This window comes from Babjeviella inositovora (genome assembly GCF_001661335.1).
Source record: "Babjeviella inositovora NRRL Y-12698 unplaced genomic scaffold BABINscaffold_2, whole genome shotgun sequence".
Taxonomy (NCBI): Eukaryota; Fungi; Ascomycota; class Pichiomycetes; order Serinales; genus Babjeviella; species Babjeviella inositovora.
This window is the reverse complement of record NW_017566839.1, coordinates 1,028,557-1,040,829: the sequence shown is the minus strand read 5'-3', so window position 1 is coordinate 1,040,829 and position 12,273 is coordinate 1,028,557. Positions and strand designations below refer to the sequence as shown.

The 12,273-nt window shown below is 49.3% G+C and overlaps 3 protein-coding genes across 3 annotated transcripts; all 3 read left to right on the top strand.

Annotated features, from left to right (window-relative positions):
* Positions 1–559: 559 nt before the first annotated feature.
* Positions 560–2,872, top strand: CPH1 (homeodomain family transcription factor). The gene has a single exon (XM_019128042.1). The coding sequence runs from the start codon at positions 802–804 to the stop codon at positions 2,506–2,508; it is 1,707 nt and encodes a 568-aa protein (XP_018987172.1). The 5' UTR covers positions 560–801; the 3' UTR covers positions 2,509–2,872.
* Positions 2,873–3,729: 857 nt separating this feature from the next.
* BABINDRAFT_160075 (zinc-binding alcohol dehydrogenase family protein) lies at positions 3,730–5,180 on the top strand. Its single transcript, XM_019128041.1, has one exon. It carries the CDS (start codon positions 3,779–3,781, stop codon positions 4,910–4,912), a length of 1,134 nt encoding a protein of 377 aa, XP_018987171.1. The 5' UTR covers positions 3,730–3,778; the 3' UTR covers positions 4,913–5,180.
* A 1,157-nt stretch (positions 5,181–6,337) lies between these two features.
* On the top strand, positions 6,338–11,955 carry KSP1 (putative serine/threonine protein kinase; the record flags this gene model as incomplete). Its single annotated transcript, XM_019132439.1, has 3 exons — positions 6,338–8,886; positions 10,365–10,588; positions 10,844–11,955. The coding sequence occupies 3 exons, from the start codon at positions 6,338–6,340 to the stop codon at positions 11,953–11,955; spliced, it is 3,885 nt and encodes a 1,294-aa protein (XP_018987170.1).
* Positions 11,956–12,273: the final 318 nt, after the last annotated feature.

The window sequence follows — 12,273 nt, the reverse complement described above, 5'->3', positions numbered from 1 at the left end:
AGTCATCGAAGGTGTCTGAATTTCTCGGCGAGTTAGCGCTAAGTCATGCGCCGAAAACATAAGGCGGCCCGGAAAACAACCCCAGAAACGCTCGAGCGCTCGAATTATAACTATCGGAGATCCCGCACGGAGAAACTTGCCGCATGGACCGTGCATCAATGTCACGTGCACGTTTCAAACTGTGTTCCAGGTGGCTATGGCCCATAGTAAAGCGCACGTTTCAAGGGCGTTTCAGAGTTTGGCCGCGGCCGTCACTGCCGCGCCCTGGTCTCTACACGGATCTAGCCCCAAAAAAATAACTCCCCGGCTAGACCACGCTGCTGGAGCATATGCAACCCACGGAAAGGTAGGCACTAGAAGTATTAAACGAACCCTCAAGAGATCTAAAACTACCTGCCTGGCTTATATATACCTCGGCCGCTCCTCGAACGTTCTATATGCACGTCTGAAGACAACTGAAATTCCCTCCACGACAGACCTTGCTCTAGATATCAACATCTAACGTTGGAAGAAGCAAACCACCTTCCATCTCAAACGACTGAGACCTTCCCTCAGAAATTCCCCCCCCCCCCCCCCTGATATCCTCCTGAGAGTATCACTTCAGCTGACATCTCGTCTGAGCATCTCGCCGGAGCATCTCAACCGAGCTTCCCGCCCACCGCCACGATTTCTAGCCTTTCGCCCCCTGACACCTGTCTACTACATTCCTTTAAACTTCCCAGGCGAGGCACCCGAAACCGCAGGCCCTTTCGACACGAATAAACTCCAACTCACAACCCAGCCAAAACCATCACTTGCATTATGTCTCTTAAGACCTCTCCGCTGCAAACCATCCGACAGGAGATCTACGCGGGCGACGCTGAGGCTTTTAGCGGCGAGTCGCTCGAGGAGTCGCTCCGATTGATCGATGACCTCAAGTTTTTTCTCGCCACGGCCCCGGCAAACTGGCAGGAGAACCAGGTCATTCGCCGCTACTACCTCAACCACGACGAGGGCTTCGTCAGCTGCGTCTACTGGAACAACTTGTACTTTGTGACCGGCACCGATATTGTTCGCTGTATCGTGTACCGCTTCGAGCACTTTGGCCGCGAGATCACCGACCGTAAAAAGTTCGAGGAGGGTATTTTCTCAGACCTACGTAACTTGAAGTGTGGCACTGATGCGGTGCTCGAGGCGCCCAAGTCCGACTTTTTGATGTTTTTGTACAAAAACTCATGTCTCCGGACACAGAAGAAACAGAAGGTTTTCTTCTGGTTCAGCGTTCCCCACGATAAGTTGTTCGCAGACGCGTTGGAGCGAGACTTGAAGCGTGAGTTGACGGGGCAGCTTGCGACCACGTGCGCGCGGCGTGAGCCCGCGGCGAGCTTCCGGTACGACGAGAAGCAGCCGATTTTCGAACAGGTCACAGAGCATATGCGGCAGCTGAAGGAGAAGCTCCCAAGCTTTGAGGATGAGGAGGAGGGGAGCGAGTACGAATTGACAAAACTCTTTGAGAAGGGTGTCACCACGGCTCCTGTCGCACCTGCAGTTCCTGTCTCGGATACGACCTTCACCTCCGCCCCGGCTGCGGCCTTTGCACCCGCCCCTGGCTTCGTGTCCGCGCCGCATCACGACCCCACTTTCACGGGTCAGTTCGCGTCGTCCTACGCGCTCCCCACTGCCAAGCCCGAGGAGGACGACTTTCCGCTCGACTATTTCCAGACGGCCAACGCCATGGCCGCAGAACCGGATGACTATACCCTCAATGCCTTCGGGCGCGATGAGTACCTTATCGACCAGGTGCTCCCGGACGAAGAGGTGGTGGTGCCGCAGTACCCTGCGGACCCCTTCCAGCGCAAAGTTTTTGAGGGTTCGGAGGAGTACCCGGATGCGTTCCCATACGGTATGGGTATGGTGCCCGGGATGGGTATGGTGCCTGGAATGGGCATGATGGGTATGGGTGTGGGGATGGGCATGCCCATGGGCCAGTACCTGAACGAGATGTACATGCCCATGATGAACTTCAATCAGATGAACATGATGCAGAACATGCAGAACATGGAGATGATGGGCATGGGATACGGCATGAACATGCCCATGTTTCCGGCGATGTATGGTATGTACAGTGACGCTGCCTTGCAGACGCCACGGCCAATGTTCTCGCCGTACGGGCGAGGCTTTCCCTCCATGCAAGCGGCTGCCCCGGCGATTGTGAACCGCACCGGCCCCAAGAACGTTCCACCGCCGCCTCATCTGTCTGTGAACAGCCGTTTCCGCCGGCTTCAGACGCAGAAAATGGGCGGGGTGGTGAAACCTGGCCCCAGTGCGCACATCAGCACTGCCGCAGCGAGCGCAGCGTTGAGCGCGGGCAGCTCGCGCGAGGCGAAGGTGACACCCCCAGGTGAGGCAGGCGTTTCACCTAGCATTCCCGGCGAAAGCTATCATGCCTTGCCTACGCCCGAATCTACTGGTGGACAGGCGAGGCAGGAAGTGGCCGATGGCGGATTAGACAGTTCTGACAAGGTGTAATCTTAATGTATTAGGAAATGTGTAGGAAAGGAAACTGAAGGGAAGGGTGTGATCTCTGAGGTGGCCATAAGATTGGTGAGAAAGGGGATGCTACGACAAGTATATAACCCCTGGTGATAAGTGTTGTTTCGGGCTAAGACTGGCAACTTTCAGAAAGCGTGACGTATGGATATAATTGAGGGGCTATAAAGGGTAGATGTGGCGGGAACTTAGGGCTAAGTAAAGGAACGGAACGATTGTGGTTATACGTATGAAGTATGACCAATCGCGACTGAAAGTTAACCGGATAGGGATTTGTCCCAGGGACTACATAGATGTCCCAACGTTTGAGTATTTACGCGTCTAGGAAGGAAAGCAACGAGTCATATTTTGAGCAATTTCTTCAGTAGCATTTTGTCTTTCGACTACAGCCAGAAAACACTCTCAAACACAGTTGTTTCTCAAGAACACCCATTTGTCTGCGGTATATATCTTTATCCAACTCGACAAACTCAGAATTGGGAGTTCACCTTAGGAACAAATAGCACCCACAGCCAACCATTAATACCGCACTAACAGTAAAACAAGCATTATCCAAACGCTCTTGATTGCGTTTAAGGTTTCACTAGTTATTATACCTTTTTTTAAATAGAACAGCTCGACTAGTTGTACTGATTCATCCTGGAAGGAAACTAACATTTTCCTTCACTGAATACATCAGTAAAACTACCTGCGTGCCTGATCCGTTACACGGCCCCTGAAGTCTATCAGCTAAGACCATGACTAGCAAGGTGCGCAGTGGCCAGGGTACGTGGATAGTGTCCCCGACACCCGAGAAATTCTATCGTCAGTACGGATTTGTTGAGCCTGGATTGATACATTTTACTGTTCTCACCTTACCCTTTTACAGTCATTGGAACACCAAACTCGTAACACAGACAGTAGCGAAAATACCCGAAATCAAATCCCTCTTAAACAATTCGCGGAACGCCATCTCACAGTAATTCTATTCCGGTGACTCTCTTTCGAGCCTTGCTTTCATGCATCACTATATGCATGTTCCGAGGGTTTATCTGTATACAGGCTTAATACTGCTGCTTTTGAGAGAATTTATCCTGCACTCGGCTTTCCGATTACTAATACCGCCAGATGCAGGCTACTCGTCCGCCTCGGTTTCATGCACAATGCGCTTCGGTATATATAGCTTCGATGAAATCCCTAATTCCCCGAACAGGGATAACCTTTTCTTTTCAATAGCTTCTAAAGTCAACTTGATACAAGCACCAACTAAATGTCTCTTCCTTCTACCCAGTACGCCTGTGTTGCCAATGTCGATGTCGAGGGCAAAGACTTGTCCTCTCTCGAGCAGGTCCCGGTTGTGTTACCGGAAGCTGACCAGATTTTGGTCAAGACTGAGGCCTATGCCGCTAACCCAACCGATTGGAAGCACATTGTCTTGAAGTGGGCTGACCAGGGCTGTATTGTCGGTACTGACGCCTCTGGGACCGTTGCTGCCGTTGGCTCCAACGTCACCAACTTCAAGGTTGGGGACTATGTATCTGTTTTCATCCACGGTGCCTACTGGGAGACCCCACAATGCGGTGCCTTTGCCCAATTTTGTCTTGCCGACCAGCACTTGGCTATCAAGTACAAAAAGCCGTTGAAGCACGTTGCTCCGGCATCTGGCGCAGAACACATTCCGGGTGGACCGGTAGACTCTTTCGAGAGTGCTGCCAGTATGAGCTTGGGGGTTGTCACCGTCTCCCTTTCCTTCTCTCACTTTTTGAAGTTGTCCCCGGACGTGCCCGCACCTGCCGGCAAGATCTTCTTGGTTTGGGGCGGTGCCACCGCGACCGGTATCTTGGCCATCCAGATCGCCAAGTTGTTGGGCTGGAGAGTCATTGCCACCGCCTCCGGGAAGCACCACGACTCCTTGAAGAAGTTGGGTGCCGAAGCTTGTTTCAACTACGGAGAGGCTAATGTCATTGAACAGATTAAGAAGTATGGTGGAGAAGACATTGTTAGAGCGCTCGACACTGTGGGCAGCGATACCACCATCCAACAGACTCATGACGCCGTCGCAGACTCCGCCACTGCGCTCGTCGACAATTTGTTGTTTAAGAAAGCCAGCGAGGTGAAGAATTTGAAGGCCAACGTCACCATTACCGCGTCCTTATCTTACGTTGCCATCGGATTGCCAGTCAACTTAAGAGGTGGGTTAGTGATACAAACTTCCGAGGAATTGGTCAAAGACTTTAGAAACTTCATGAAGTGGTCTGTCGAGCGTGTCAGCAGCGGCGACATCAAGCATGCCCCAATCAAGATCCTTCCCGGCGGGTTGAAGGCGGCCAACGCTGCCATGAACTTGTTGAAGGAGGGAAAGACCAGCGGCGAAAAGTTGGTTTTTGTCGCTGAAGAGTACTAAGTTTTAAGAGAATGTATTCGTATTTATGTCGTGAAGTAAACGAGCCGAGGACGGTTAACCAGAGATAGTTGACCAATAGAGATATGCAATTGAAAGCACGCGCCCCTCCATGCCCGTGAGCTTAGACGGGAAGTCGGAGATATAAAATATGCCAATCCGGGATTCGGATGTATATGGACGATAGGATATAGGTACACACAGACAGACACGTTATATAGAAGCAGAAATAATATTATATAACATAGATAGCTCGCAGCAAATAGAGGAGTTCAGAAGTATGAAAAGTATAAGGAAAATATTGGGAGTGTTGTTTATGTGGGAACCGTCGAGCGAAACGTTCACGAGATTGTACAGCCACATCGAATATGCTAAAAGCTCCAGGACCCGGCAGCACAAAGATTATTTGCACTGATAAGCATAATATATAACCAAAACTGAACTATAAGAGCCAATTTCAAATCCTAAATATCTGATTATAGATACAAATTTTGGATTAGAAGTATAGAGAGCCGCATAGTTTACGAATTCGGATTGGAGTTCCAATCAGAGTTAGAGTTGGGCACCAAATTTTGTGCTAAGAAATCCCGAGTAGTCCGAACCGTCACGCGTGAAAAAAATGGTATCCAAAGAAATTTGGTGGGCTCTAATTACCAGTCAAGCAATGACCGCCCGGACGTTCCTAAAGCTCGCCTTGGGAACCTCGGCTGCAGGGTTTGGCCGGCCCACTCATTCAGACAGATCACGTGTCACGATTATGTCAGCAGCGTGAAGTCACTATGGCGACTTGTGACAACACTAACATATGCCAACCTTAATTAAACGGTAGCGCTACACCTCCACACCTAGATACCACCCCGAACATCTCATCCACACTGCCGTTATACCCATACGTGAGACTTGAAAGTGAGCCAGGTGAGCCCATCCGCTGTTTTTTCCCAACTTTAACCGCTAAAATACCCCCAGACAAACATCCCGCCCACATCGTTTCTGCCGTGCTATCAGATCAGTCACTTGCTTGATCTCCTCTCCCAGCCGCTGACTGTTTAGTCCCTAAACACCTCGCATACATCTCTGCATTTTCTGCCGGCCTTATTGAGAAATAGAGCCTGACAGAATCCCCTCTGCATACCCATCTTCCAGTTCACTTCAGGAACCATCGATTATCTTGCTATTCTGGTACTTCTCAGAAAGCAGCCAAACCCACAGTTGAGAAACCTGGAGTCATTGACTGATTACCAAAAACGTCGCTCCTTTTTGATCACCACATCATTTTTTTTTGACTGAGAATCTCATCGGATACTCGTTACCTTCATTGGCGTGAGACTCGTTGGGCTTATCAGACCAATACACGCCTTTGCAATACAATCCTTCGTCGACTGATTCGTGGCACCAATATCTGACCGAACGTGCCACAGAAACTCTACGATGCTGACGGAATACAAAAACTACAAGGCGGGCGGTCTCTTGAGAGGCCAGTACCGAAAGGTTTCCAACATCAGTGAAGGGTCATACGGGATTGTCACTTTGGCACAAGACGCCAAGCACGATAATCGCCTTGTTGCGGTGAAGTACATCACCGAAAACCCCAACCTGAGCTCGCGGGATGCCACCAAGCCTAAGGAAGACGGCTCCGACGGCTCACGGAAGCAAACCAACACCTCCAACAAGACCAGACACTACTCATATGTGCTCCGTGAAGCGAAGCACGAGATTGAAATCTTGAAGATCATTGGTGACAAGCACCCCAACATCACCGCGCTCTACGACCACTTCGATGCCTATATTGTGCTCGAGTACTGCGCGCGTGGTGACTTATACGAGGCGATCCGCCTGGATGTGGGGCCGTCTGCCACTTCCGACGTCATTGACGTTATGTGCCAACTCATGGATGGAATTGAGTTTGTGCACAGCCACAACATCTTCCACAGAGATATTAAGCCAGAAAACATCTTGATCTCCGACGACTGGACGGTCAAGTTGACGGACTGGGGGTTGGCCACCACCCAAAAGATGTGCACCGATTTTGACATTGGCAGCGAGCGGTACATGGCCCCGGAACTCTTTGATGACACCAACCTTGAGGAGTATGACGCATCCAAGGTGGACATATGGGCGTTGGGGGTCTGTATGTTGAACGTGGTGTTTCATAAGAACCCGTTCCAGGCCGCCAACGCATCCGACAAGTCCTTTGTGCTTTTCAGCGCCAACCGTGACTTCTTGTTTGACATGTTTGCTAATATGTCGTACGACATGTTTGGTGTGCTTCGCTACTCGTTGACGTTGGACCCGGAGAACCGTGATTTGGCGAGCATGCGTACCGAGTTGTTGCATGTGGAGAACTTTACGATTGACCACGAAATGTCCGAGATCGAGGACAATGTGTTTACCGATCTTTCGGCTCCACTAATGACTCAGGGCGACGCTTCAGGCGACACTCACTTGGCAGTTCCACCGAATGAGAGCCAACCAATTGAAATGGCAACTTCGCCCGTGGCAAAGTTTATCCGTAACTCCCGGAAGCCTCTTGCCATTCCCTCTACTCGCCCCACCGGCGTTTACCGTCCCAATATCAACAACCCATACCCGTCCAAGGGTATCAACATCAACAATGGCAACAACTACAACCTTCAGGACCACTTCACCCCCAAGTCGGTATTCAACCGCTATATGGACAAGATTGACCAGAATAAGGAGACCGTGGCGGGCGTGCCAAACTCGTTTGTGAAGCCCTTCAAACAGCCCCGCAACTGGAAGCGTCGTCCGTGGAACCGTAACCGTAAGGCCAACAATACTGGTAATACCAGCTACAGCGGCTCGTACAACGGGAATACTTCTGGGTTCAGCACCGTGAATGTCAAGGATGGGGCCAGACGCAGAGAGTGGTTCCCTGGTGAAACCTCTGGCAGAAGAAGCTCGCACTCGCACTCCAACTCGTACTCCAACTCGCACTCCTCTCGGCGTAGCTCTCAGTGCCGTCCGAGCAACTTTGTGAACGTCCAGTCCCTGGTTCCGAGGGAGTCGAACCCCCACGCTCGTAGAGCGTCGCTTGGGATCATCTACCCTCCCAGCTCCAGTGGAAAGTATGTGCCACCAAACCTCAGATCGCCGTTGCTCAACGTTACGGGTCCAATCGAAGAGGACAAGCCTCATCACGATTACGATTTGGACGATGAAGTGTTCTTGTTAGAGGATGATTTTGAAGCTAGTGCTAATGAGCTTTCCTCTCACCTTGGCCAGACCTCGTTGAACGGGGGGTCTGGGATGCCCATCTACGGCGATAAGTACGCGAGAACACAGGAGTACCACCATGAGGCCCACGGGGAGCCATACTTCCAGAGTATTTCGTCTACTTTGATGGGATCCCACCACGATGGGGCGATAAACCTGCATGTGTTCAGGTCCGACGATAAGGATTCGGTCTTCAAGAAGCCCAACGGGGTGGTGAAGAAGATCCCCGACTTTGACAGGGAGAGACCCCACTCCTCAGCGCTGCATGAGCTGCTGAGATTCAACGCAAATCACAGATTTAACGGAAGACACCAGACCCAGGCGTTTCTTGGAGCCACGTCGCCTCCGCGGAACGGAGCCATGCCTCTGATCCAAATCCCACACGCGGTTCCTACTGTTTCGCTCAACTCCGAGAGAAACTTGTACATCCCTCCCAACCGCCGTCAGTCGCATTCTGCTGCGTCCAACACCAGACCGGGATTGGGGGAGACAGCCGCTGGCAAGTTGACCTCTTTGGCGGACCATGGAAGTGGCGTCACCACTCCAGAGTTTTCCAGACCCGTGTCATTCTTGCCAACGATCCACTCCGAGGTGGCCTCGCCCACTTCCACCTCTGTGCCTATAAAATCAACCAGCTGGTTCAAGTTCCACAAGAGCTGGGATGAATATGACGATGACGATGATGACGATGATGGCCGGGTAAGCCCGAGCTTTGGAAGCAAGAAGCAAGCGATTCCTTCCAATGCGTTTTGAAGCGAAAGAGCTTGATCTTGCCTGATTTTTGTGTCTGTACTTTGGTTGAGCGTGCGTAGGTCTTGCCTTGTGCTCTTTGAAATCAACAACTTAACGACTTAATGAGGTGAGCGGTAACCGTTTCTTTATTTTAAATCTATGTTTCGCTCCAGATAGTAAACCATGAGACTTTGCTTATTTACTCAAATCCGAACGGTTGCAAAAAAAATAAATAAGTGGTTTCTGCTCAGCCTTAGGTATTGATGACGTTTCAACCGAATATGCTGGGTTGTACAGCTTCGTGCACATCTCACCCATTTGGTCCAGGCTAAAAGGAATACTAATAACTAAGCAATGAACTATAAACCCCATATAATGATTTTTTAAAAAGATTTTCAAATAATTGCATACGGACAATTCCTCCTACGATCAAGTCACCCTTTTCCGTTTATGGCTAGACCAGTGGCTTAGGTACCATGCATCGTAACAAAAAGCTGGCACGCGCAGGGGCAGCATGCAGGATGTGTCATCTCGCAGTTATGTCGTGTTTACATGCGCCTGTGTGCAGGTTCTGATCTAGCTCAACAATTGGCCTGCGTCTCAGTCAACAATTCGGACCCAGTTGTCATGTGTTGATAAAATAAAATATCTACAATATATATGGGCCGATCGATTCAATATAGCACAGCCATCATATATTATACTTGAACTTTTAAATTTCGGGCGACAAAATTGAATTGGTTAGCGTTTTTCCGTTTGTCCACTAGTACGTCTAGGTAGGATTACGCTCCCAGAGTCCCGACTCAGCGTGGAAGGGGCCCCGCTGTACGGCAATGACGAATTTACGACTCTTCCAAGTTCAGACCTCTTGTCCGAGACTGGAATCCGTAGGGATATCATTGGAATAGACTATCAAACTGTGTCATGCATTGTGCTTAACAGCCATACACGAACTTTATTGGCAAGACAAACCTGGAGCCTGCTAAATTTATATTGGGATATTTAGACCCTCACTCGGACCAGAATAAAAACTTCTATTGATGTGTTGTCATAAATTGCTATGGAAATGCTGAGTGGACGACTGTACAGATAGAGCTTGATATGTTTTACATGCCGGCTATTAAACTTTTCGGGTCATGCTTCGTTCAAGAGAAATGTTGGCTGGTGTGGGGGATTATAAGGGCCTCTAATACTATAATGAAAAAAGATTAGAGATAATTTGGTCCCCAAACTCAAATGAAAAGTTCTATAATTCACCTCAATAGCTTTTAGTGGAACAAAAAACTGACTCATCGGAGAGAGCGGGGCATGTGGGGTGACCTGTACGGAAGCCACGAGTCTGAGTTGAAAATGTATTGGGAGATGTGTTCCTCCAGCGTACCTTCTATTCACTTTCCGTACCTTGGAATGCGATAAATATTCCAAACTTCTGCATTTAGAATAAGCATTGCATCTCCATTGAGATGCCCACAGCTATCCTTCCCCATCCCAGGAGCATAAGCTCCGATACCAATGACTCGGTAACACTTTTCGACGAGCTCTGGAGCGAGCTTGCCCCAGGATCGCAAACTCGGCTTCCGTCGTCATTAATCCCGGATCTCATTTCTCGCTTTGAAACCTATCTTGGTATTTCACAGGGGGATCTTCTCAGCGAGAACGCGGCACTGGAGATTCAGACGTTTTGTCAGGAAAACGGCGAATTGATGCTTTCCAAGGGTGACTTCCTTCTATTGTTTGATGAGATATGCGATTCTAAATATATTCTTTCGGAAATATCAGAGGAATTGATAGAAAGGGAAGTACCAGGAGTAGAAAGGCTGATGAAAAAATTACCACGGGAGATGAAAAGGCTGGGGGAACTTACCTTTGAACTGTCTCCCCAGCGCCAGGTATCCTCTGCAATCAGCGAAATCGATAAAGCCTTTGAAAATCTCTCACACGTGCTTTCTACGCCGATACTGAAACCCTTAGATGACTTTGCAACCCTTACGGGTAACCGAATCAACTTTCGGATGCTTGAAGAAAATCCGTTTGGTTCCTCATCTCCTTCCCCCATGAGTTCGCCGTGCCCATCACCTACAAAGCGGTCCAAAGGCCCAAGCCACTTGCGTTCACAGTCGACGCCAGATTTGCACAGCGAGCTGGATCAGGTCTCAGATCCGTTTCCATTTCGTTCCCAGCGACACGCGTCTATTGCTTCCTTCTCTCCGGTACCAAAATACCAGTCAAGCATCGCGGTGCGCCAGGTGAAGAAGCTACTTTTAGACCTTGAGCATACACATCTGCAGATCCACCGCAATTTCGACAGCATCTCCCGCAGTCTTCTTCTGTTGGAACGGGAGTCACGACGTGACCTCGACCGCTTGGAGGGGTTGTACCACGAGTACGAGGGACATATAGTGGATATAAGGGGTCTCAACGAAGACTTGGAGTATATTAAGACGGGGGTAAAGGAGCTTTGGAGCACCAAAAAACGCAACAGACAGAGGGCAAAAGAGGAAGCCCCAGAAGCTGTCAAAGGAGAGTCTTCCTACATTACCCTTGCGCCAGTGGAAGAGGAAACTCAAGAAACTCAGGAAATCCCAGAAGCTGTCAATGAGAAACCTTCCAGCATTACCCTTGCACCAGTGGAAAAGAAAGCCCAAGAAACCCAGAAAATCCCAGAAGCTGTCAAAGAGGATACAGGTGAAAGACCTTTCAAATCAAACATTGATGGGGGATTAAAAGCCCCTTCAAACAGGGATGCTACCAAAATCCTTACAAAGATGAATAAAACCAATCCCATTTCTGGAAAAACAGCTGTTCCAACGAAGACGGTCACCCCTTATATCCCTGTTTCCTCACAGACCATCTCACCAAATACCCCTACACCAACAGAGATTTCAGAGGTTGACGTTGATCCACTCAGTTTACCCACTCTCGAAGTGGCAACGCCCTCATCTCCAGAATTGGTTAAAAAAGAACCATTGGCTGGTCCAAGCACGCTCCAACTATCCGGAGCTTCACAATCCCCGCTATTGTCGCTCAAGATGCTCTTGTTCTCCTTCGTCGTCATCATCTTGGCCTACTGGAAGGCATTATAACATTGCATCGACTCATATACATATCATGCATATAATTAATTTTTCATAACGCCTAAAGGCATAAATTTGATGTAGCCAGCTAGTTGATACAGACGGCTGACTAATTGCACAATAAGTAAAAAGGATATACTCAAACGCCCCTCCGAAAGCGGGGAAATTATCTGAGACCTAGTACTAATACAACCACTTGAGGGGTTATCTACAATGTACATCTCCTTCTAATAATGTATAACAGCTTCATAACCACAAAAAAATACAAAACAGTACCGATTTCAAAAACTGGAGTTATTGTTTAGCCTTTTACGTTCGTTCAAGAAC

Coding starts and splice junctions, on each gene's coding strand:
- BABINDRAFT_160075 (XM_019128041.1), top strand. CDS start 3,779: ATGTCTCTTCCTTCTACCCAGTACGCCTGTGTTGCCAATGTCGATGTC.
- CPH1 (XM_019128042.1), top strand. CDS start 802: ATGTCTCTTAAGACCTCTCCGCTGCAAACCATCCGACAGGAGATCTAC.